This window comes from Hylobates moloch, unplaced genomic scaffold (assembly GCF_009828535.3).
Source record: "Hylobates moloch isolate HMO894 unplaced genomic scaffold, HMol_V3 SCAFFOLD_17, whole genome shotgun sequence".
Classification (NCBI taxonomy): domain Eukaryota; kingdom Metazoa; phylum Chordata; class Mammalia; order Primates; family Hylobatidae; genus Hylobates; species Hylobates moloch.
Genome location: NW_026652292.1, coordinates 79218298 through 79244772, shown reverse-complemented (window position 1 = coordinate 79244772; position 26475 = coordinate 79218298). Strand labels below are relative to the sequence as shown.

Below are 26475 nucleotides of genomic sequence, written 5' to 3'. Positions count from 1 at the left end.
CTGTGCCCGGGCCTCGAGGTGGAAGAGCTGTGGGCTGTCACGGCAGCTTCGCGGGGCTTCTGTGGCAAATTACCATGAACTCTGCTGGCTTCAGTCATCACACACATGCTCTGCCACGCTGAAGCTTTGTGCACGTGCTCTCAGCACTCTGAAGGCCAGAAGGCTGAAATCCAGGGGTCCGCAGGGCTGAGCTCCCTCTAGAGGCTCTAGAGGCGGAGGCTTCCTGCCCCTTCCAGCTCCTGGGGGCCCCGCGTGTTCCCGGGCTTGCCGCCGCACAGCTCCACTCCATGCCTCCTCCCTCCCCGGCCTCCTCCCCCCGGGCCTGTGTCTCTGTGTCCTCTTATAAGGACACAGTCATTGGATCGGGGTCTGCCCTACTCCATGGCCTCATCTTGGCTTAATTACATTGACAATAAACCCATTTCCAAATAAGGTCCCATCCATGGTTCTGGGGAAACATGAATTTGGGACACACTATTCAGATATCTCAGGCATCACCGTGAAAGGCAGGAAGAGGACACGGTGGCCTTACCATACCACAGTGCGGGGTCGCAGGAGCCGTTAGACACGCAGGCCTTGCCCAGCCTGTGAATCAGTTGGGCTCTCACAGGGGCCCATGTTTGAAGGCGCCCAGAGGAGCCTTCACTTCACTGGTTTCTGGGCACGGCTATCTCCCACTGCGGCCGCAGCGGTGCAGTCAAACCCTGCGTGTCCCCGCTGTCCTCTGCGTCTCTGCTCCTGGGCCAGAGAGGCTCTGAACGACAGACGCTCCTGAGGCCCCTTTGCCCCTCGTGGTGCCTTTTTTGGCCCAAGCTGGGGCTGAGCAGAAGGAAGCTGGGCAGGGCCAGTGCTGCAGCCTCAGACCCCGGGATGGGTGACAAGCGGGTCACAGCCAGCTCTGCCCTATGATGACCTGTCTGGGTGTCAGGCCCTAAGCCATATGACCTTCACGCCATATGGCTGAGAAAGGTGCCAGTAGATAGCAATATTCATGACATAATCACCAGCTCAAGAGGTGCCATGGCCGTGGTGGAGCCGGCCTGGAGCCTCGGTCCTGTCCTCACCACCCAGGGGACCCAGGGCAGGTGGCAGATGTCCCTGATTCCCAGGTGGCTGGGGGGTGAAGGACACAGTGGGCCCAGGGAGGCCCAGCATGGCTCCGCCCTGCCACCCAGTGCCCACTCCCTGGTCCCCGCACTCACGTCATGACCAGCGTCTCGTCCCCTGGCTCGCTCAGCAGCCCGTCCACGAACACCGAGGTGCTGGTGAAGTTGTGCGTGCTCCAGGTGAGGCCCTCATCCACACTGAACCTGCCAGGAGAAGACTGTTAGAGACTCCGGGGTGGGCTGGAAAGCTCCCTGTGTCTGGGACTCTGCCCTGCGGGTCCTGCTGGGGGGCGGGGGCTGCACTAGCCAACCTTGCCAGCGCAGGTGATATCACATCTGCTTATGTCACATCTGCTCACATCACGTCTGCTTATGTTACATCTGCTTATCCACATCGTACTGCCCTGGGGGTGTTTTCTGGGAACCACACAGACACTTTGCCTCCCCTGAATGGCCCCACCCATGGCCTGAGCCTGGCCTAGGGGTCGCCAGGCCCGTGGTAGAACCGGTATTGTAGTGCCACCATCTGGCAGTTGAGTAACCTCTTTTTCAGACTATGGTGATACTGGCTTCCTGGCAGCTGCGCCAGCTGTGCCTTCTGGGTCCCGAGTTCACACCTGCCCTCCCTTCCCCATGACGGCCTTCAGCTGCCAACCCTCTCACCTGCCAACCCTCCCACCTGGGCATATGCTGCTGGCTTCCTTGTCTGGATCACCTGGTCCCAATCCCCGCACTTTACTAATTCGTCACCTCCTTGGGGAAGGCCCTCCCTGCTCCCCAGGCTGGGGTGGGGCCTCCCTCTGTGTCTGTCTCCTGAGGGCAGGACAAAGTCCATCTCGATGACCCCTCGGGAAAGGTTTGTGAGGTGTGTCCCAGCCCCTGTCTTTAGGATTTAGTGCGGTTGCCCTGTGATCTTGTGTCCCCGAGGGGAGGACATTCTGGGGAATAGTCTGAGAGGGTACCCAGGTGGAAAGAAAGAGCCCCAGCCTGCCCCACAGCCTGCCCTCCCAGCCCCGGGGCTAGCAGACGCCATTACTTGAGGATCTTCAAGGGGATGGAGGTGTCTTTGATGGCCACGATCACGCCGCCGTGGTCCAGGTACAGGATGTGATGCTCTTCCTCAAACACCTGCAGGGAGAATGGTGTGGCTGAGGGCAGGGCCCTGAGAAGGTCGGAGGTCGTTCCAGGCTGAGTGGCTCCTGGGAGGAGGGTTGTCAACGTGCAGCCGGGGGGCGTTGGCAGAGGCCAGGGCCGGTCTGAGGGTTCCCTGCATGTCCCGGGCCATCCCCGAGCTTTCCCAGCCCATGCGGACTCAGCGCACCCTGGATGATTGAATGGCGGACAGCAACTTCTACCCTATCCACCTGAACAAGGAAACTGCAAATGAGCACGGCATGCGGCCCTCTCTACGTGAAAACCCAGGCACAAAGAGTGCCAGCAACATGAAGATGAGAAAGAAACAGAAAAACATTTACGATACACAGCCTCAGTCAAAGCAAAGCCCAATTTGACATGAAGACTCAGCTCAAGTGCCATTTCCTCCAGGAAGCCCTCCCTGATGCCAGACTGAGTGGGGAGTGGCCTTTGGGCTCCAAGCCCCTGGCCCAACACTTACTATGCTAATCTGTCATTGTCTCTTCCAGCCAAAGCTCCTCAAAGACAGGGCTGCTGTGAGCCTTCTGTGCCCCGCAATGCTCAGCTTAGACCTTGGTGCCAGGGAGTGTGTGTGGAATGAATAAGTGAACAAGTGAATGAATGACCGACCACCAGATCCCCAAGGGACAAAAGGCTGAGTGACCTGGACAGGACTTACCCAGGAACAGATACCGAGGGTGGCCTGGACAGGGCTCACCTGGGAGGGGACACCGAGGGTGGCCTCACTTGGCAAACAGCCCCAGGATGGGGTCCCATTGTATACATGAGGAGGCTGAGGCTCTGAGGGGTGGAGGGTACGCGAAGCCCTCACAGCTGGAAGGTGGCAGAGCTGGGGGTGGCTCCAAAGTCACACCAGGACACGTGGCACCTGCCCCGAATCTCCAGTGAACAGGCATGTGTGGGCGGCCAGCGCATGTCTCAACATGCCCAGCAAGGGCACAGCCGTCTCCACCACATCGCCCTCGCCCCATACCGCCCCTCCTCGAAAGCGGCCCCCTTTGCCCTCCCACCCTTGCCCATCCGTCTCCCAGGCCTGTGGCCCACAGAGGGACACAGGGAAGCCCAGCAGGGGACAGAGGACAGCCACCCCAGGTAGCCCCCACTAGGGCCAGCACGCTCATCCGTCTCAGTGTGCTCAGAGACTCAGCGAGCCCGTGGGGACCGTGGACACATCCACCGGAGCTGGGCTCCCGGGCTCACTGCCTATGGCTACATTCAAAGAAATTGTTTCCTGGACAAGGGAGCTGACAGCCTGTAGGCTTTAGGGTGTCACAGGCACAGATTTTAGGGGACTAGGAAGAAGAACTTTCCACAATTCTCCTCCCCATTGATCTACCCATCCGACAGACCCATTGGTCTGGGTCCTCTCTGTTGGGCGTGCCAGCATAGACGCAGGCCTGGCCCCTAGGGATTCATAGCCTAGCGAGAGACCCCTAAGGAGGCAGACTGTCCCCGCACAGTGACAGTGACTTGCCTACTGGGTACCAGCAATTAGAGAGGGGGCCCTGTCATCTTCACCCTTCAGGCCCTGCCACAGGATGAGGGGCTCAGCCAACGTTTTGTGGACAAATGACATCTTGTTTTAAGGAAAGTCCAGACTTGGGTCAGCGGGCAGCCCAGGGAGGGGTTCACAGGGCAAGTGGAGCTTGGGGAAACCTTCGGAGGCACAAGGGCATCACAGGCAGGAAACAGAGGGGCAAAGGCCTGGAGGTCAGGAGGGCAGCTGTGTCCAGGGAGCAGGAAGTGCGTGGCTGGGACGGGAACCCTTGAGGCACACAGAGAGGCCCCGGGACAGATGGGCAGCTTGGAGGCCGGTGTGACACCCAAGGCTTGATCGGGGAGTGACAAGAGCACATTCCCTTTGAGAAGATTCCTCGGGTGCTGGGGGAGACGGACCAGAGGGGCAGGGGCTCGTTAGAGCCTCCCACAATGATTTAGGAGGAAAATGAATTCTCAAGCAAAGGGCTTCCCTCCAGGAAGGAGTGAGCTCTCTGTCTCGGGGAACATCCAAGGAGCAGTGAGGCTCCCTCACCAGGACAGCACTGGAACCCTTGCGTGGCCAGGCGGGTGGCGGAGACCACGCTGGGTCCTGTGAGGCTGGAGGAGAGGGGCCTCGTCGATAAGCCCACCTGCCACACCTCAGTGTGATTCCCCGCCCTTAGAGGGAGTGGCTGCAGCCCCCTTCCCTGGCTCCACCAGGAGCCAAATTGACTGCTTTGGGGGTCCCCTGAGAGAGATGGGGCTGCTGAACAACAGGGTGTAGTGCAGTGAGAGGACAGTGGGTTTCCCAGAGCCTGACAGTCCTGGAGTGCAATTTCCCTTTGGTACCGAGCTGGCCCCTTGAGCCGGTGTGCACCAGGGCTCTGCACTGGGACACCTGGACGCCTGCCCAGCCACCCTCCTCTCCAAGCACGGGCAGGAGGGCGTTGATGCATCCACCCACGGAGAGATGAACAGAGTGCCTCCCGGCCATCCTGGGAATGACATCTGCTCTCATTAGCTTGGGGTTCTGGGAAAAGGTGGCTCCAGGGTTTTCCAAACCCCACCGGCAGGCTGCAGGCTCTCAGATGCCCATTGCTGTGGTTTCCTGCGCCTTGAGCAAGCAGCAGGGCCGGGTGGGGAGAGCAGAGTCCCTGTCCCCACTTCACCCTTTTCCTGCCTCCCCCACACACTGAATTTCAGCCAGGGGCTCTGTAATGTTTTCTGGCTTTAAACAAAACATCCTAGGAAACTCATGTTTTTGAAAGGTTATGTCGATTAAACCAGATGCACCCTGGCATTCCACATTCGCATTCTGAGTTCTCTCTCAGATGCATCTCACTGCATCCCTGACAACCTGGGCACGATAGGAAGCCATGGAGACCGCCCCGGGCTCACCACCCTGCCCTCTCTGCCTGTGTCCCGCTCTGCCCCTGCCTGGGCATCCTTCCTTCTCAGCCCACCCCAAGAAACTAAAACAAACAAACAAACAAAAAACAACCCACAGGAGCATCTCTCCCTCCCCTGCCACACACACAGGCCTGCCCCCTTGGGCGCCTGTCCCGCACCACCAGCCAGGCGAGCCCGTCTCCTTCCTGCACCCCGCCATCCTTCAGGAAGCACCAAGCACTGCCCTGGCCAGGCCTCAGCTCAGCACTTTCCCAGATGCTGTCCCATTTAATTCTGATATTCCCAAGTTTGAAATCTAAGCAAATTCCTTGGCAAAAGCGACTGCTACAACTATCTTGCAATCCATTTCTATAAAATGAGAACACCTTCTATTTCACCCTGTCTATTGAATCTAATACGGGGGAATCTTCTCTAATAAATGGACAGACGCGACCTTTAAGAAGCTTCAGACATGTTTCACTAGTTTTAGTGACACAGAAATATTAAAATACAATAAATCGCCTTTGCCCTTTTGAAAATTCCATGTTTCTTGCATATTTTAAAAAAACGTCAAGGCCTTCAACCCAGGCTGCAGGTGAAGGCTGCACTTTGGGATCAACACGTGTGCCCAGAGCATTGCTGTGTGGGACGGGGGCTGTGGCTGGGGTACTCGGGCGTGTAAAACACTGACCTCAAACAGAATGTCTTGTCTGGAAGGAGACAGTCATATGTAAGTTTGATTCATTTCCCCAGTATATAAAGCAGACACTGCCACTCCCTGAGGTTGGCAGGCCAACTTCAGCCAGAAAGACCATATTCCCCTCCCCCTGGAAAGAAACAGCCAGTGTACAGTGAGGTGGGGCCCCCTCCTGGGGTGGGGAGCTCAGGCATGGATCCTAGAGCTGCCTGGACCACACAGGACACGTGGCACCGACTGGCATCCCTCCCTCAGCCTCGCTGTCTCCACACCCTGAGGGCCACCAGCACCATTGCCTCTGGTCTGCGAATCTGAGCTCCACATGGGGCTGCACGGAGCACAGAGGGACCCTGCCCAGGCCATCCTGTGCTGGTGGGAGTGGCCGCGTCCTGCATAAGTGAGCACTTCCTCTCCGCTCCTCACTTCCTTTCTCTTCTCAGGCCCTGGGATAGCCCCCAGACACCCCAACCCAGACTCACAATGACCCCACAACCTGCTCCTCCCCCCATATTCTCTTTCACTGCTGTGTCCACAGCCCCTGCCAGGAACCCGGAGTCCCCCGTACCCCCCTCCTGGCCTCTCTCTGGGTTCCCAAAAGAGCCCAAGTCAAGCCTCGGAAGCGCCATGTGGCTTCCTGGCCGGGACCTCCTCCCTGTTCTGTTCCCCGGCATTTATCCCCGTTTCTCAGATGTTCGCAGTGACATGTCCAACTGTGTGGAGACGTTTCTCGCATCTGTCACTCCCTATCAGTGGCCATGGGAAGAGCAGCTGGGTGGTCCGAGCCATCTGCCCGGACTTGCTTTTCAAACACAGCAGATGCACTTCTGCTAAAGTGAGCCCTGGCTTCAGCCACTTTGGCTGCAAGACGGGAGACATGGCTCAGAGCTTCTCCCACGAAGCCTCTGGAATGGACGGGATGACAGAACAGAAGTGTCTCCTGAGGGTCCCGGCTGGATGGGGTGGGGGTTGCCGGGCACCTCCTGGCCAGCTTACCTGCCGCCAGGTGTGACCGCAGTCTGACGTGATGTACATTTCTTCTTTATATTCCACCAGCTGTGAGCCCAGGTTACCTGGTCCAAAAGAAAAGGGGCAGTACTACCCTTAGGATTGTCCAGCTTTCCCCCTTTAACAAGTCTGAGCCTGGAAAAGTCCTCAAGCAACAGTGGCCTGTGCCCCAGGTCTCCATCTCCCCAACAGACCTGCTGTGGCTGCTGTGCTGGGGCCCTGGGTCTGGGTCTATGCAGTGAAGGATCAGCCCTGCCCAAAGACAGCCACATTCAGGGGACTCCAGCAGAGGCCCAGGACAGGTGGAGCTCGGGTACCTCAGAGAACCCACCGGTGTGGTCCACAAATAAGAAGCATGGAGTATGGTTAGGGATGGCCTGGAGAGGACGTGGGCCAGGTGGGCCAATCATGGGCAGCCCCTGTGGGGCTTGAAAGCAGGGCAGGACATGGCCGAGTTTGTGTTTGGAGACAGCTCCTGGGCACTGGGTGCAGGGGAGACAGAGGCAGGTGCAGGAGAGAAGGCAGGTGGGCACACAGCAGGGTCTCACTATCTGCTGGGTGGACATTTGGGAGGAAGGTGAGGTGGGTACCAAACCGACTAGGGGTGCAGAAGGTGGTTTGGGTTTACTGGAGCCCAGCACTGGGCTGATTAGGTCCATCTCCAGCCTTGATGTCCACTCAGAGGGGCTCAGACTTAATGCTGTGGGCAGTATCAGAATGGGAAGAACTCATGCCCAGCATCCAAGCCAACCTCATGTTACAGATGAGGAAGCTGAACCCACGTGAGGCTCCTGTAGAAAGAACACTGGCCATGCATAACAGCACAAGCACCAGGAAAATCATCGCAGCCTCTGGTGCTGCGCCCGGTCCACCCTAAACAGCATCCTGAAATAGCTTGAACAAAAGATTTCTGATGAGACAGATGTGGGGCTTCCACTGTACCCAATGGCTGTTGCAGAGACAGGGGTCCAAGTCTCCAGGATGATGGGGACCCTGATGATGGCATTGAAGCTGTTCTGGGGCCCCAGAGGCCCCACCCTGGGTGACTTGTATATCATTTGCCCTTTGAAGCTTTATTTAGGTGGCACTTTCAGAAATACTTTATCCAGGGTCGAGTTTAGAAGTCATTGGAAAATTCCAAAGGAGATGGACTGTCCTCAAATAGATGAATTAAAAGTGAGTTCTCAGAGTGGCAGGGTGTTTGTGTGCCTGTCTTATTTTTTGAAGTTCATTTACCTACTTACTCGTAAATCCACCCATCTACCCACTCACCCACACACCTATTCATCCATCTGTCCATCCATCCATCCATCCATCCATCCATCCATCCATCCATCTGCCCACCCACCCACAAATCCATCCATCCATCCATCCATCCATCCATCCATCCATCCATCCATCCATCCATCCATCCATCCATCCACCAACATCCATCCACCAACATCCATCCACTATCCACTATCCATCCACCCACCATCCATCCATCCATCCATCCATCCACCACCCACCCACCAACATCCATCCATCCATCCATCCATCCATCCATCTGCCCACCCACCCACAAACATCCATCCATCCATCCATCCATCCACCCACCCACCAACGATCCATCCATCCATCCATCCATCCATCCATCCATCCATCCATCCACCAACACCATCCATCTATCCATCCATCCATCCATCCATCCACCATCCATCCATCCACCCACCCACCATCCATCCATCCCCCTCACCCATCCACTCACCCACCCATCCAACCATCCATCCATCCATCCATCCATCTAACCAGCCACCCATCCACTCATCCATCCATCTAGCCATCCTCCCATCCATCTTTTATTAATCTAATATCCATCCAATTGATCATCTCTCCATCTACCTATTATCTCAGTTCCACCACTCACTCTCTCCTGCATGTATTCAATGGCATTTGCTGAGTGTCTACTCTCTGCACAGCCCTGTGCTGAGCTCTGGGGAGCTGAGCTGAATGAGCTGTGGCCCCTGCTCCCTGAGGGCTCTGAATCTAGCAGACGAGGGCGGCCGTGCAGGTGAACACAGAGCCAGGACAGTGGACCTGTGAGGAGAGCCTCGAGGAGAGACTCAGGTAGGAAAGAACCTCCCAGTGGAGCCTGGAGAGCTGAACATGGCTGTCCAAGGGAAAGGAGACTGGGTGTCCAAGGAAGAGGGAGCAGCCTGGGCAGAAATGTGGACCCGGGCAGGTGCAAGACAGATAGGATGGGTGGGGCAGAGGGGCAGGTGTGGAATCTGGGTACCTCTGGACCCATCCCTTTTTTGCAGTGTGGTGCCTGGTAAACAAAAGGTGCTGAGCGATGGCTGCTGAATGGATGAAGTGAGTGAGGTGAATGAATGAACAGAACAGGCAGGAGGGAGGAGATAAATAAAGGATGCCTTTTATCTTTCTGCTATCCCAGACGCCAGCAGCCGCTCCGGGACACACATATCACAGGTGGAGCCGGGCAGGGAGTGTTGCCGCGTCAGCACACTGCACGGGCCAATTTGCAGTTTGTAATTTCAACCATGCACACGTCTGTCTTTTAAGAAATGCTATCTGTCTTCCTTGCTCTGTCTACCAAAGCTGTCAGGCTGCCAGTCACCTAACAGTCTCGGGGGAAAGAAGGAGCGATTCACGGAACACATTGCAGGCTGTCAGAGTGGAAGGGCCTGCAGAAAGCTGAGGCTGACACCCTCATTTTATGGATGGGAAACTGAGGTCCTGGGGTGGAGGGAGGTGAGGAGGGGAGAAGAAGCTTCTCTGCTGCCTCCTTGCCTGGGTGTTCTGGTATCTCCTTGGGCCTCCTCTCCCCAGGCCCAGGACCCCTGCCCTTCCTTGGTGCCAGCAGTAGTAGGAGTCAGTGCTCACTGAATGAAGGCATGCTTCCTCTCCATCCTTCCTCTGCCCCTGCAGCCAGAAAACAGAGCAAAGCCACACACCAAAATCTACCCCACCCACATTGCACCAAGGAGGACTGCAGGGCAGATGCCAATGGCTCCCAAGAGAGAAGGAGCACCGGCGATCACCGAGACACAGCTGGGGCCCAGGTGAGTGGGCTGCCCCATGGTCCTCCAGTTTCTGCTGGTGCTCCCAGCTCCAGAAGGGCCCAGTGAGTGTCCACAGGGCTGGGACTCAGGTCAGCTCCCAACCCCACCCAGGTCCCTCAGCCAGGCCAAGGGCTTCTCGCCTCACATCTAGACATGTCCTGACATTGATGGGCCCTTGACTAGCCAAGTCGCCCAAAAAGGGACTGTGCCAGGGAGGGCTGGGACTGCAAATGGCTCTGAGACGCGGTTCCCTGAGCCAAGCCAGCAGCAGAGAGCAGGCTGTGGTGCTCCCAGCTCCCAAACGGCTCCCTCAAGGTTTTCTTGGCTAAATGCTACCATCACCTCTGCCAGGGCTAGGGACGCAGAAGTGTTCACTGGCCTCTGCTCTGCGTCGGGTCCTGATGACGTCTGGATGATCAGCTGGGACACAGACCAGTGACCAGGATGGGGCAAAGGACAGTGCGGGGAGCGGGTTCTGTAAACACCTGGGGCACCCACAGCATCTGAGGAGCAGGTGGGGATTGGCACCCACTCTGCACTCTTTGGCTTTCTGGAGGAGGCACATGAGCTGGAGCAGGAACCCGGGACTTGCCCTGGGCACGGAGAGCAGCCTCGGCAAAGGGGGTGGTGGGAGGCAGCTGGCCACAGGCCGTGCAGGGCCTGGGAACACTGGCTTGCTGGGAGCCCCGAAGGTGTGGAGCAGGAAACACTGATCTCACAGGGTGTAACTCAGCGTGAGGATTCCTCTCCTAGTCTATTGAAAGGAAGAAAGGATGAATATGAGGAAGAAAGGGTGAAGATGAGGAAGAAAGGGTGAAGATGAGGAAGAAGGGATGAAGATGAGGTATCCTTCAGATGCCACTCACTCCAACACAGGAGCACTCAGAAGGGAGCCAGCCCTTCAGTCCTGCGACACGCCCGGTCGGGAAGAACCCGCCACCGGCACCCTCGGCCAGGGCTGGGTTGATTTCTGGGCTGAACATGGCTGATTCTCCACTGGGGGGTTAGAAGTCAAGTTTTTGTCTTTGCTTCTCAAATTCATCCCCTTCTATTAATAGTTGGAGCCACGGCTCCACTTTCTGGGTCCCTCTGCAGTTTGACCTCTGGAGGCTGGACCTGAGGACGGGCCCCAGAGACTGGAATGCATCTCTTGGAGCTCGAGATCCCAGCAGGGCACTCCCCCACCTCCACCCTGCACACACGGTGCTCTCTGCCTAGAGCGTCCTCCCTGTGTGTCGGCTTGGCAGATGCCCATTTGTCCAGCAGGCTCAATCCAAGCCCCAGGGCAGAATCGAGTGCCCATACTCTATGTCCCTCTGGACCATCTTGCAGGAACACTCGGCATCAGGATGCATCTGGCCCTGTGGTTATCATCCCTTTGCTCCTCTGTTCAACCCTGAGTGGCTGAGTCTTATCTCCCTCATTTCCAGCACCCAGTGCAGTGCCTGGCATGGGGGCAGGAGTGTCCAGTGTCCCCTTGGATGAGAGGACAGCCTGGCAGAGCACACCTGCCTTGAAGGTTTCCTGCCGTACCCTGTCTCATCCCTACAGTGGAGGTTTTGGCCTCTCATTTTGCAGATGAAACTGAGGCTCGGAGAAGTGCAGTGAAATCTCAGAGTCCTACAGCTGGGAGGTGTAGAGCCTGGGGCTTTTCCCTCTTGCCTGCCTGCCTCTGGGATGGAATTCAGGAATGAATGGCGGGGCGGGCAGGGGAGCGACCCCGTGGAAACAGGTAGCCATCATTCCCAGCCACCTCCAGCAGTGCGGCCACATGGCCTCGGGACCTGTGCTAGGGCAGGCGGCCATGTCGGGCCAGCAGATGTGAAGCCAGCCCACGCGCCTTTTCCTCCTGCTCCCAGCAGATGCTCAGGGCTGGAGAGGAGGATGGAAACAATGGACACATCAATTGGCCCACCTTGCATGGCTGGCTCCACCTTCCAGGAAAGCCCTGGCCAAGATCGAACAGAAGTGGATAAAATAGAAGTGTAGCCTCCTGCCCTTGTAGGGACAGTGGGGGGCAAGCAGGGAGGAAGGAAGGCTGTGACTGACACCCCCACAGAGTGAGGGGGGCTGCTCTCGGCGCTCTGCATGACTCCTGCACAATTCAGAGGTACATTGAGATACGTTGGGGGACCGGGACCCTCATTCTGGGCTCTCAGGGCCTTTGAGCAGTGGAAACATTGGAAATTATGCCTTTTGCATTTTGGTGAAGAATTTGGGGTTTCAGCGAATCAAAACAGTGCATTTTAAATACCCTGTCATTGAGAAGCCCAGGAAACCAAGTGCACAGGATTGGGGGCGTCTAACGTGGGTGATGAGCCTGTCTGTGCATGGAAGCTGATAGGCAGTCGGCGGCTTCACATTGATGCTGATGGGTCACATTTTCATTGATCATTGTGGGGGCAGACAGAGGCTATCCAGATGGGCTGTCCCTGCCTAGGACCCCAGGCATATAGAGCATGCAGAGGAACTCCAGAAGCTGAAGGGCTTTGTTCACACTCCCCTCCCTTCCCAGTTGCAAAGCCCCAGCCTCCCTAAATAGGCCAGGTCTCTGCCGTCAGACCCAGCCCTGCACGTAGGCTTCACCTCCAGCCACTCCATGCACTCTGGTCTGGTCCTTTGGGGTCCCCACGTTCCCCCTTCCACCCAGAATGCCATTCCTGCCATCACAACATGGCCACTCATTCACTTGTCCCTTCACTCACTCATTCACAAACAGCCTTGGAGGGCCCACCCTGGGCCAGGCCCCAGCTCAGTGCTGGGATATGGTGAAGGGTCAGATGTGGTGCCCAGCTCAGAGTCTGGGGTCCACATCCATATGGTCCTTGGCCATTGGCCACACAGCCACCCCCTCTGTGTGGCAGATGGTGCTGGGGGAAATGGAGGGAAGGGGTCCTGGGTTCAGGAAGTGTGAGCTCCGGGCCTGTGCCTCTGCTGTCCAGTGTCTGCAGGAGATGCTGCCTCTCTGACTGTCACAGACCTCATGTGCAAAGTCTTCCCCGGTTCTCCCACACACTAGCCAAGTGACCTCAGACAGGTGGCTCTATTTTGTATTTTGAATGGTTCTTCTGAAGCAAATCAACCTCATTTTATGGTATCATTTGATCAGTACACCAGGATTCTTGAATGTTCTAGTTTAGTGGAAGAGACAAACATAAAAAATACAACCTTGAGTTTTTAAAAAAGTGCTAGTTGTATACTTGTTTTTCTCCCCCCACTAAACTAGAACTTTCTTCAGGGGCCAATAAATATCAACCATGATACAAATCATCTATCCAGTGATCCACCTACCCATCTATCCATTTTTCTATCCATTCATCATTCATTCATCATCCATCCATCCATTCACCATCTATCCATCACCCATCATCCGTCTATCATCTACCCATCCACTCATCCATCCATCCACTCACCCATCCACCCACCCATCCACCTATCCACCACCCATCCACCATCATCCATCCATCATGCATCATCCATCCATTCATCTATCCATCGATCAATTCAGCATCTATCCATCATACATCATCCATCCACCCACTCATCCATCTACCCACTCATCCATCCACCCACCCACCCATCCACCACCCATCCACCATCATCCATCCATCATCCATCATCCACCCATTGATCTATCCATCCTCCATCCATCCATTCACCATCTGTCCATCATCCAGCCAGCCATCATTCATCCACCATCCACCATCCACCCATCCATCATCCACCATCTATCAATTCATCTATCCATCGATCCACTCTTCCATCTGTCCATCTTTCCATTCTGCCAACACATATCATATGCCAACCCTGGGCCATGCATTCATTTCTCAGAATTTGCCATGAGAGCTGAGCTTCCTGAAGATGCCTCCTAAGGGACATACTATGCCTCCTAAGGGACATACTATGGCCTCAGGCCCATGGCCATCCATTTTTATCCTTGAGATTGGAGGTACTCTTGGGCTGTAATGGCACCTGCCAGCTGCCCGTGATGGAAGCCACCTACCTGCACCCATGATGAGGCCTGGGGCAGTGTCCTTGGTGTGCACAGTGCCTGATACATAGGGGTTGTCTGCCCAGCGCAGGTGCAGGTGCAGGTGGCAGTCTGGCTGCAAGGAAGAGAAAGGAAGCAAGTGTCAACACACGAGTAGGAGCGTCCTTAGGAAAACTAAACCTGATGACAAATCTGCCCCTGTGGCTTTTTGGGAGAGAAGGCTGGGCCAGGAGTGCCTTGGAGGAATAGATGGAGGATGGGAAGCGGGTGTGAGGCTGACTTCTAGGGAAAGGGTGGGAAGGACAAGGGAAGCTTCAGCAGGTGCTGTGCTGACAGCCTGGGAGGGGGAAGCAGGCACCAGTGAGGCACCCAGGAGGATCTGTTGGCTCCCTTGTCTAGATTAGGGACCCACACAGCATCTGGGTATGGTGAGGCACCCGGGAGGATCTGTTGGCTCCCTCGTCTAGATTAGGGACCCACACAGCATCTGGGTATGGTGAGGCACCCAGGAGGATCTGTTGGTTCCCTGGTCTAGATTAGGGACCCACACAGCATCTGGGTATGGTGAGGCACCCAGGAGGATCTGTTGGTTCCCTGGTCTAGATTAGAGACGCCTGCAGCCCCTGGGTGTGGTGCCTCTGCTCACGGATGCAGCTGCTGGGGTTTCTCCCACTGAGGGCTCTTGGGCATTGGTCCTGGCAGGTGGTTCCCCAACATGGCTCCCATGTGCAGTACCAGCTGTGGGATGTGATTCCTGGAGCCTGCACCACCCAAGCTCATACTCATTCATTCACCTACCCAGAACCTTTATTGGGAGCCTCTTATGTGACCACAGTATCCCTGGCATCAGAGGACAGCTGGGGTCACCCCGTAAGGCCCTCTCACTTTGAGATACAGAGGGGTGGGTTAAGTGTGCAAGAGCTCCAGGGGCTGGCTCTGGAGACCTCATTCCTCCTGATCTCCCTCTGGCAGCCTGAGATACTGGGTCTCAGAGGTCTGGCTGGCCGAGCCCTCCTTGGTGACATAGGTGCACCACCAGAGACCTCACTGAACCAACAGATGCTGAAAGGCTTTGTGGGGTAATGATTCTGGGCTCAGCCTTCCTAATTTCCCCAAGTCAGGGAACTCCATAGGGTGAAGTGAGGCAGTGCAATCCTCAGGCTGGTCACAGAAAGGGCAGGGCTTGGACTCCTCGTACCTCCTCTAAATGGCGGTGTGACCTTAGGAAAAATGCTTAGCCTCTCTGTGCCTTTCTTTCTTCTCTGTGAAATGGGGGCAATAACCTCTGCTTCACAGGATATTGGATTAATATGGCACAGCTCTGGGGTCCAGCCCTTCCCCTGGGCAAGGTACTGCCTAATTGTTTACTTATAAGAATGGTAAACATTGTATTTGCCGCCTTAAAATTATTTTTTTCGTTAAAAATCTCCAGCTTAGAAATACCCTAGAACTGAGTACTCAGAGATCCAAATTGTAAATTAGGGGGCACCACTAATTTTCTGGGCAGCCTTGGGGCTCAGTTTCCTCATCTGCAAAATGAAGACAGTGATGGTGAGACCTGCTGACCCGCTCTGCAGGGCTCATTCCAGAATCCCCTCGTCACTGCGGTGTCATATCATCTACTAACATCACGTCAGAGATATCCTCTCTCTTCATTTCATGTCTTTATAACACTTTCTTCTGGCCCATGAATTGCTTACGTTTTACACAGGTGACCCTAACTTCAAAGTTAAACCGTTCAGGAAATTGGATATTGACTTGGATAAGATGCGACCAGGTGGTGGCCACAGTTGGCAGACGGGCTTTATTTGTCTGCTCTAGGGTTTAACAGATGTACTGGTTGTACTACATGTTGTACGATTCACCCATGAGCAATGCCCAGAGCAGGGAATCTATAGAGCCAGGAACGGACAGGTGGTTGCCAGGGACTGGAGGCTGATGGGGGATAGGGAGGTGACAGCTAAGGATCGGGGGCTTCTTTTTTTGGGTGGTGAAAATGTCCTAAAAGGGACAGTGGTGATGGTGGCACAACTCTGTGAATAGACTAAAAGCCATTGAACTATGCACTTGAAAGGTGAACTGTGTAGGATGTGAGATCTCAACAAAGCTGTTAAAAACCAAAAAAAAGAAAGCTTGAAAATTCAGCTGAAAGGTGGCCCCGTGTCCATTGCAGAGGCACATCCTGAAGATGACTGAGGGACTGAGACCATCCCCAGGGGAACCTGGGGAGCCCCGAGCTGAATACCACAGGGCCCTGGGTGGCAGGAGCCTGGGCACTGTGTCACCCCTGGAGCCATCTGAGGGTTCCAGAAACACCTGGATCAAATGGCGACAAACAGGCCCCACTGAAAACCTGTGAGGTGTTAAGACTTTGCCCGCCGCAATGGATTCTTCTGATTTCTTACCGTGGAAAAGCAGGCCTGTGAGTGAATAGACTTGCTGGCACCTTTCAGTCCTACCCTCCTGCCCCCCCGCCTCCCCCAGATAGCTCAGGCAGAAGGACAGAGGCGGCTTGCTGAGGAGGGAGGCTGCTGTGATCTTGGTAGGCAGGGTTGGGCTTCCGCGCTGCAGAAGGCAGCTCTAATCAGGAGAAGGAGCTCAGCAGGGGTGTGGCGCGGGAGTCCCCAGCAGCAGTGTGCCCGGCAGAGGCCGCCCTAGCTCTGCCATGCTTTGCTGTTCTAGGTTTACCTAGAAGGCCAGAGCTCATGGGTTGGTCTCCGTCAACCTCTCCCATTCCCCTGATGAGCTATGCACATCTGGTCAACTCGCTGCGTGCACAGTGGGCAGAGTTGAATTAGAGGGTGCTGCTTCACAAACCCTAGCTACCTCTCCCCACCCCTCACCACTAGTGGCCTATCCTGGTTGCCTGGCACTCAGGCCAGAGAAGTGGAACCCTCCTCAGGGTTCCCTGTGGGGTGGCCAGTTACGGCCTGCAGGCCACTGGTGAACACAGGCGGCTCTATGAACCCTTTTGCATTTGCCTTGCGGCCTGCTGACGGCCAAACAGATGGTTCCCCCTGCTCCTGGGGCAGCTGCAGGTGCCGTGCTGGTTCTGACACACGCGCTCCCACGTGAGCCTGGGCCACCAGGTGAAAGGAAGGGCTATGCCAGCAGGCCTGGAGGTGCCCACCCACGGGACACCAGGATGCCCTGCACAGGTGGCAGGCCAGTGCGCATCAGGAGCCCCAGAACCCGCCTTGGGTGCATGTGATCAGAGACAGGGCTTCCTCCGAGGCCACCCAGGACGAGGACAGGAGACCCCCGGGACAGGCTGTGGCCCTGGGAGTCCATGCAGAATGCTTCAGTGTTGACTGAGGTGGGCCCGGGTCCCTGCAGGGCTGAGGCAGGCCAAGCCGGGGGCTCACGGTGTCCCAAGACTCTCCCTTCTCTGTCCGTTTGGCACATAGGGGCCAGAGGGTGCCCTAAAGAAGTGTCTAGCAAATCATCAAAGCCTACCAGATGGACCAGGGCCGGGAGATGCAGCACCAGCCACCTGGACGCCCAGCGCTCACTGCAGCCAAACACCTCAGAAGAGTGACCATGGACTGCACAGTGAATGAAGTTTTATGCTGAATTCAAGATGCAAACAGATTCAAAACCACCTTCCAATGAAGCTGGATCATCCTAAAACAGACCTGATCACGCCACTCCTGTGTTAAAGCCATCCTTGCATTTCCCCACTGAGGGAAGGAGGTATCCCCAGACAGGGCACTGGTTAAGTGGCCTGGGCAGATTCGTGACCCAGAGTTAAGAGAAACACAGAGGGCTGAAAAATCACGCACGTGTGGGATCCCAATGACAACTTCGTAACGTGTGTGTGAGCGAAAAGATTGTAAAGAACAAAAATACCCAGTTATTGTTTTTCTGGATGGTGTGATTCTGGTGATACCTTATTTTCCTTTTTATACCTTTCTGTATCTTCCAAGCATTCTGCAATAATCAGGCATCACTTTTATGAGCACTAAGTCCTCAGGTACAGTTTGCCCATTCATTGAGAGGCTGTGTGGCTGCAGGAGGGACACAGTCAGGAGGTCCTGTGAGTGGTCCAGCTTGTCCTGCCCCTGCACTTTCACCCTTGGAGATGCCATGGCCACACACACAGGATAGCCCAGGCCTTCTGAGCCTTGCGGCTGTCATATATATATACAAATTCACCGAGGTTATCTCACTGAGCTGCATAATCACAGACAAGAATCTATTCTTAGCAAAAACTTGCTTTGACAGATTAATATGGCTTAACTTTGCTGATGATGATACAAAAATTAGCCCTTTCACAGCAATTCTGTTCTGGGAAGCATTTTTACGAAGGGCAGGTAATTAATTCTCTACACAGGTCGACAGGTGTTATCAGCAGGAGGGGGTCTAGAGCAGAGGCAGGCAGCGGGCCCCTGAGAGGCGAGTGTTCGTGAGTCAGGGCTCAAGTCTCAGCTTAGAGCAAGTGGTTGCCCTGGGGGCCACAGAGTCCCGCCCTGGCTCCAGCGTCAGGGATCTCTAGGAGGAGGAATTGCCCCCCTCTTAGTACCATGGCCTCCATGGGCCAACACTGGGGCTGGTGGTGGCGGTGGGGAGAGGGGCTCGCCATTTTCTGAGCCCTGCTGTGTGCCAGGTGGAATCCCAGGAAGACAGGGAATGTCTTCTGTTTTGTTGGTTGGTGTGTTCTGGGCCTGCAGAACAGTGCCTGGCACATTGCAAGTGCTCACGCAGATTTGCTGAATATAAACCTGTCAAACAGGTACTTTTCTTCTTTCTATTTTACACATGAGGAAGCTGAGGCAGAGTGATGGGTGGTTTCAGGTGTCCCCAGTGTGCAGTCTCTAAGAAGGGCTTATGGGTGACAGTGGGAAACAGACAGAGAAGCAGTATGCCCAGTGAAGGGCTCCTCAGTGGAGGGAACATGTGGGTAGGGTTTTCAGGTGTTAGTAGGAGCTTGCTGGATAAGGAAAAGGGAAAGGGCATTCTGGGCCTTGGGGACAGCGTAGAAAGAGGGAGGGCTTGGAAGGGAAGGGATTGGCTCTTCCTTGCAGCTTGCTCCATGTCAGGCATAGGCCGGTCTCTGCATTCTTTCATCTCATCCTCACTCCAATGCCACAGGGATGTTTATCATCTTCCTCCCTTTTCAACAGAGGCTCAGAGGCACTGGTTGATGTAGCCAAGATCACATAGTCAGGGGGCTAAGACTGCAGCTCTGTGCAGCTCCAACACTAGACCCTTCTCCCACCCTGAGTTGCCCAGCACCTAGGAAGGGGCAGGGATGCTGGTGGTGGCAAGCTCCCTGTGGTATGCAAGGAGATAGGCCCCGGGAGAGGCCAGGTCTCACGGGGGTGTTGGAAGGGGAGTGAGAAGCCTGGTCAGATTCTCTTAGCCCATTCGGCCTCTTCCTCCCTTGCATCCACTGGTCCCTGGCAGCTGAGTGCTCACCTTAGCTAGAATCAGGGCTCCTTACAGCTCTGTCTCTCCTTCTTCACCAGCATGGGCCTGTGCACCACCTGGATCCCTGGTAGCCACGAGAGCTGGCAAGAGTCCCAGCTACTTTGAGAGATCCCTCCTCACTCTAGGCAACCAAGGACTCAGGCAGTCAACACTTCTATTCATGTAGAAAGCTGCCCCTGGGATAGTGGACCAACTTTGGGGCTCAGGATGTCTGAACTCTGGCCCAGCTCTATCACTTACTGGCAGTGTGATGGTACACTCCCTTCCATGGCAGATTAGAAGCAAGTGTCTGCTCCTCAGCCCTCACTCCCATGGGCAGAGTACAATTCCCAGGTCCTTGATGTTGAGCAGTAAGATTTAGCAGATGTACCAGCAGGCTTGAAATGTACTTGCCTGTTTCTGTTTATCCTCTTGTACTTCTGGTGTCACCATAAGAATTAAGCTGGTTCCAAGAGAAGGATGCAAGATGTGCAGAGCAAAGACCAGTCTAAATCAGTCCATTCCCTGACATACGAGCAAGCCCAGACAAGATCAGCAGAGCTGCCCAGCTGAGCCCGGCCAAGGTCAGCAGAGCCGCCCAGCTGAGCCCAGCCAAGGTCAGCAGAGCCACCCAGCTGAGCCCACCTGTAGATCTGGGGAATAAATGTTGTTGTTTTGGGTGGTTTATTGCACAGCAATTCTGTGTCAAAAACTGATATACTTCCCTCTCTGACCTCCAATTAACTTTTCTGTAAAACAAGGAGTTTCATTTGACCCTCTCTATCACACCCAGCAGAAATAGGTGGTTCATGTGTCTCAGATGGTCCTTTTCAGACATCACCACCTCTGACCTTCTTGATTACTGAAGTTATATCTAGCTCCACCCCAAGGACGGTGTGTGATGTGAGCACAGGTACTTACAGGCTTGCAGTTGGTTGGTCTTCCATTCATGTCCATGCTGGGTGGCCTCAGGTAATCCCAGTCGCGGCCCTTGTTGTAGGTTATAAGCGTCATCACTTTCCCATCAATTTTTTGGTTTGCCAGGAAGACTCCTTTCACCCCTCTGACCTGGGACAAAAATACAAGAAGGATAGTAACCTTACACTGGAGCACTCTGATGACCAAGTATCCACTGTGCTCCAGCCCCTTGCTAAAGTGCTCTGTACACGTGGCCTCATTTCACACTCACAATGGCCAGCAGCTGAGACACATTCTAGAGGTGAGTGAGGTTTAGAGGGGCCAGGGATTGAAGACTTTGGCCCCAGCTTTAATGGGAAGCTAGTTCTATCTAGCTCTGAAGCCTGAATGATCTTCATGGTGCTGAGCTGTTCTCCCAGGTCCAGACACCAACCATCAGATGGCAAGTGGGGTTCTGGACCCCTGACCTGCCTGTCCCTCAGAGTCACCCCATCCTTGCCTCAGAGGTCCTGACTCAGAGCTCAGATCCCCCAACACCTCTTGTTTCTATTGGACCACGCATCCTGGACCAATAGAATTGCCTCTGGGGACCCCCAGCTCAATCCCCATACAAACATGCCAAGGAATGAAGACAGGAGGGTCCATGCTTTCCCTAGAACACCCGGGACAGGGCTCCACTTGCTTTCATTGCTCAGGGCTAACCTGGTCCCTTTCTCAAGGTTTCCTAAGAGGCCCATGGCAGTGACCCAAACATATCCAAGAGTGGTTACTAAGTTGACCCATAAGAAACGTGCAACTATTGGCAACTTCACATAGTTCAACCGAGTGGTTTGCTCCCAGAGAGGGTCTTTTCCTGCAAGTTCCTTATTTCATGGAGGGTTTTGACCCATATTTATCAAGACCCACTAGTGTGGTGTGAAGAGGCACGAGAATGCCCACCACTTGTCAAGGCCTCCTCTGTGCCAGGCCAGAAGCTGTTTCTGCACCTGTATATGCAGCATGCACCATGGGAAACGGAGGCTCAGAGGGGGTGCAACCTGCCCAAAGTCCATAGCCAAAGATTCCAGTTAGGATAGTAATGGCATACAGTTATTAAGTGCTTCTTTTTTTTTTTTTTTTTTGAGATGGAGTCTCGCTCTGTCGCCCAGGCTGGAGTGCAGTGGAGCAATCTTGGCTCACTGCAAGCTCCGCCTCCCGGGTTCATGCCATTCTCCTGCCTCAGCCTCTCCGAGTAGCTGGGACTACAGGCGCCCGCCACCACGCCCGGCTAATTTTTTGTATTTTTTAGTAGAGACGGGGTTTCACTGTGGTCTCGATCTCCTGACATCGTGATCCGCCTGCCTCCGCCTCCCAAAGTGCTGGGATTACAAGCGTGAGCCACCGCGCCTGGCCTTAAGTGCTTCTATGTTACAGGCACTGAGCTTAATATGTGTCCTCTCACTGAATTCTCACAGCTCCAGCAGGTCCTCACGGGGAGAACAGCAGCCATGATGATGAAACCGGCGGACTGGGGTCTGAGCTTCCTGCAGCTGCTATAACAGACGATCACAAACCCAGTGGCTTCAGACAACACACACGTATTCTCCCACAGCGCTGGAGGGCAGAAGCCTGGCATGCGGCTGCAGTCAAGTGTCAGTAGAATCGCATTCCTTTCTGGAGGCTCCAGAGGAGCGCCCCTTTCCTTGCCTTTTCCAGCTTCTAGAGGCACGGGCATTCCTTGGCTCATGGCCACTTCCTTCATCTTCAAGGCCAGCAATGCTGCATCTCTCTGAACGTGTTTCCACCATCACATCTTCTCTGAATCTCTCCTGTCTACCTCTTCCAATGTTAAGGACCCATGTGCTGACACTAGGCCCCTCCAGATAACCCATGTCATCTCCCTGCCTGCTGACGAGCAGCCTTAATTCCATCTGCAACCTCACTCCTCCTCTGCCACATAAGGTAACACACGTGCAGGTTCTGGGGCTCGGGATGTGGCTATCTTTGAGGGGGGCACTATTTTCTCCAGCACAGTCCCTCATCTGACCCCCAAGGACACACATCAGTCTTCAAGCAAAATACATTCACCCCATCAAGGTTTCCAAAGTTCTCATCTCATTACAGCATTCATTCAAAGTCAAAAGTCTCATCTAAATATCACCAGATCAAAAGTTCCAAATCTTATCATCTGAGTCATCTAAACCAGGTGTGGGTGAGCTCTGCGTAAAATCCATCTGTGGAGCTGGGAAACTAGCAAACAAGTTATCTGTTTCAAAGTGCAAGGTTGAGGCAGGCACAGGATGGTACAGATCTTTTGCCTCCCACTGATGGCTGTGGCTTGTTTAGGTTACCCTCAGAGTTGGCTCTCAGAGACTCAGGGCTGCCTTCACTGGATGTGGGCAATGGGGGGCAGGGCAGGCTCTTTTTCTTGGGACCCACCAGGCCTTATCAACACAAGCAGAGACAGGAGCCAAGTGGATCACACTGTGAGCATCCTCCCAGAGTTTCTAGGGAACGCCATACATGTGGCAAATCCATGCACAGAGCATTCAGCTGCTTGTATTATCTGCATAGGATGCTGTGGTCTGGGGGTAGCCTTCCTCTCTGCAGAAGAAGCTTCATCAATGGTCTTGCTGGGCGGACAGTCCCAGGGGCTGGGAGGAGCCAGCTCCTTCTTGCCCATGTGGCATCACTCTGTCTCCTGCTCCCTCAACTCGATGACTACAGTTGGGGCCCCTGGCCCAGAGTCCAGCTTCTTTGTGAGATGTGGTACCAAGTGCAGACCCTGCAGAAACCCAGGACTCCATGTCACAGGGGTCTCGAGTTCCCTGCAGACTCTGGGCTTGGTCTGCAGGAGATGAGCTGCCGGGGGCTGGGAGAAGGCGGAGCATGTGCATGTGTGTGAGCCTGTGTCTGTGTGTGTGAGTGAGAGCGTGAGTGTTGGCTATAGATTGGCTGCAGACAGGTCCCTCTGTGCTAGACTTCAGACCAGCCACACACCCAGCAAATGGCTGCACATCCTTTGCTGTGTGGTCTGGAGCTGAAGGGAGGCCCGGGGAACGTGCTGCAAGTCTTTGTGTCTTACAAGCTCATAGAACCCTGACAAGGCAGGCAGGACAGGGACCCAGGTATATCACCCAGAGGGCTTCTGCCCTGTCCAGTGCTTGGTGGAGATGCCTTTCTGCTGTCCTCAGGGCAGGTTTTTTGCCCATGACGGTTTGTGTTATTGGGTAATTGCCATTTTATATCCCAGCTGGGTCTCCATGAAAACACTCAGCAATAAATAACGTGGATCCAGATACAGCCCAAGGCCCCCAGGTGGGTCTGATTGGCCAAGCATCAGCTCAGAATATCAGTGTGTCTCTGCATAACTGCCCATATCACAGCTGTATTCATTCCTGTGTCTGCTGTAAAAAAAGTCCCACAAGTTGTGTGGCTTCAAACAACAGAAATTCATTCTCTTGGAGGCTAGAGTCCAAAATCAAGGCATGGGCAGGGCTGCGCTCCCTCTGCGGACTCCAGGGAAGGATCCTTCCTACCCCTTCCAGCTCCGCACCTCCAGCCCTCCCTGGCGTGCAGCCGCAGTCTCTGCCTCTGTCTCCATGGGGCCTCTCTGTGTGCCTGTGGCTCCTCTCCTGTCTCTGATAAGGACACTTGTGATTGCATTTAGAGCCCCTTGGATAATTTGGGATGATCTCTTGAGTGCTTGAGTCTTTCACTTCATGACGCTGCAAAAATCCCTTTTCAAATAAGGTCACATTGCAGGAGTGGGTATTAGGATGTGGGCCACCATTTCCATGCCTATTTCGGGGCCACCATTCAGCCCATTATGATGCCTGCGGCCAGGGCTCCTTGGGGGCAGGGGACAGGGCTATGTCCCCTAAGTCCCCATTCATAACCCAAGCTCCAGCAAAAGAGGAGCCTAGGAAATGTTTGCTGTCTTGCCTCAAACCTGGGTTGTGCCCTGCAGGGGGAGAGACCCCCGCAGCCTTCCGAGGCAGTACCTGGCTGTGCCATCTGTACCAAACATTTTTTCCTGGATGTGCTGCTGGGTGCACAACAACCACGACAGCAACAGTACTGGCCGTGTGCAGTGAGACTCAGGTGCCAGCCCCCGCCCCCATGAATTATCCCTGATCCCCAGAAAGGGCAAGTGCTGGGAAAACAAAGTGAGTGCTCACTTGGAAACAGGCGCTGCTCTGCCTGTTTATAGGAATGACAGCCTTAAACCTCACAGCAACCCCGTGAGGAAGGTGCTACTACCATCCCTGTTGCACATAGGGAAGCACAGAGAGGTTAAGAAACCCACCTATGGCCACACAGCAAATGGTTTTCAGAGAAGGGCCATCCCTTGGGAGGGCACCCAGCTGGTGGACGGCGGGTGTCACCTTTGGACCGGGCCACTGCGAACCTCTTCTGGCTCCTTGCTTCCTCTCGCCTTGAGGCCTGTGTATGTGGCTCTGAGCTCCTCCCTCATCTGGCTAACTCCTGCTCAGCCGCCTCCAGGAAGCACTCCCTGACTCCTGCCCCAGGCTGGCCAACCACCCTTGTGCTGTGTCTCCAGGCCCTGGCACTCTCAGTCAGAACCACAGCTAGGAGCCGTCTTCCTGCTTCATGAGGGGTGAATGGTGCGTGTTGTATCCAGCCTGTGTCCCGAGGGCAGGGCCCAGAGCATGGCATGCGGTGGTGCAGGCATCACAGATGCCTGTGGACAGGTTGGCCGTGGAGCCCCACCCCACCCTGTTCTTGGCACCCTTCCCATCCCATCATCACCCACCCACTGCCTTCCAGAGGCAGGTCTGTGCTGGAACCAGTCCCCTCCTAGAGGCTCAGAGGGCAGGGCCTTTGGGACACTAGGGGGTGGGGATGGGTGCTGCCCAGCAGGTGGAGGAGGGCCGCCTGCAGGGGGCTTTCAGCAGTGAGGCTGCATCTGCATCGTCTGCTGGGGAGATGACCTCTGACAAATGGGTTATCGTTGCAAACAAATGGTTCCATTTGTGACTTTCCTGGGGACCACAATTCTGCGGCTGCTGTCAAGGGAGGGATGAATGCTGAGCCTGGTGCCTCCCACTCACAAGCTTGTCAATGTCACTGCCTGCCCAGGGTCTACTGGCCACCCACGGGACACTCTCCCAGCCTGCGTCAATGGGCCACTGGGGGGTGTCCCCACAGGCAAGAGGAAGGAGCTTGGAGGTGAACAACTGAGAGGGGTCCCAAGAGGAGGGCACCAGGCTCAAAGCAGACAGGCCTGGGCCGGTCTGATTTTCCTGCTTACGTCTGGGTCTGCCTGGGCGGGTCATTTGCCTTCTCTGAGCCTCAGTTTTCTGACCTGTAAATGGGTCAAGTAGCTCTCCTCGCTGGCCATGGCATCTCAGGAACAAAGGAGAGGCCTGGAAGTGGCCTGGCTGGGGCGGGGCTGCTGCAGGGATCCAGGTGGAAATGGAGCCACAGTGGCGCGATGCACGGGGCGTTCTCTGGGGTCAGTGGAGGCTCATGTGGGAGGCCGAGGGGGGACCCAGGAGGGCAGCAAGGAAGGCTCCCATCGGAGCTCAGACGGCAACCCAGGAGGGGAGGCCAAAACTTCGTATGTGGTGAGAGAAGTGGCAGGAGGGAGGGGGGAGGGCTGGGTTCCAGGGAGACAGACAGAGCAAGAGCAAGAGCGAGCAAGCGAGAGAGAGAGAGAGAGAGAGAGAGAGAGAGACAGAGAGAGAGAGAGAGAGAGAGGCCAACTCCAGACACACAGAGACGGAGAGGAAGGAGGAGATGAAGGGGCTGGGGTGGAGAGAGGGAGAGAGAGAGGGAGGGAGATAGAGAGAGAGAGAGACAGAGATGCCAACTCCAGACAGAGAGGGACAGGAAGGAGGAGATGAAGGGGCTGGGGTGGAGAGAGAGGGAGAGAGAGGGGAGGGAGAGAGAGAGAGAGAGAGACAGAGAGAGAGAGAGAGAGAAAGGCCGACTCCAGACACACAGAGACGGAGAGGAAGGAGGAGACGAAGGGGCTGGGGTAGAGAGAGAGAGAGGGAGAGAGAGAGAGGGATGGGGCACTCAGAGAGAAGCACTGCCCTCAGGGGTGACCCCAGCCCAGGACGTCTGATGAAGGCTTGTGAGGGAGCTGGCAGAGAACACTCAGGCTGAACCCAAGTCAGTAAAATGTTATTTCCTCAAAGAATTCCATTCTTCTCATGACAAAAACTTGTACTCGATGATCATTGTATTTCGAACTTCCTCAAGAAGGAAATTCTCTTTCTCTAAAAATACCTATATAATAGCCTCTTGGCCTGCAAA

The 26475-nt window shown here is 55.1% G+C and overlaps 1 protein-coding gene across 1 annotated transcript in view; it reads right to left on the bottom strand.

Annotated features, from left to right (window-relative positions):
- The window catches only part of SORCS2 (sortilin related VPS10 domain containing receptor 2), a 524651-nt gene that overhangs the window by 28746 nt on the left and 469430 nt on the right, over positions 1-26475 (bottom strand). The window contains exons 10-14 of the mRNA XM_032135565.1: positions 20215-20361; positions 13897-13999; positions 6820-6896; positions 2143-2234; positions 1203-1310 (exon numbers count right to left, since the gene is read on the bottom strand). Of these exons, the coding sequence (XP_031991456.1) occupies positions 1203-1310; positions 2143-2234; positions 6820-6896; positions 13897-13999; positions 20215-20361 (527 nt within the window). The remainder of the gene's footprint in view (positions 1-1202; positions 1311-2142; positions 2235-6819; positions 6897-13896; positions 14000-20214; positions 20362-26475) is intronic.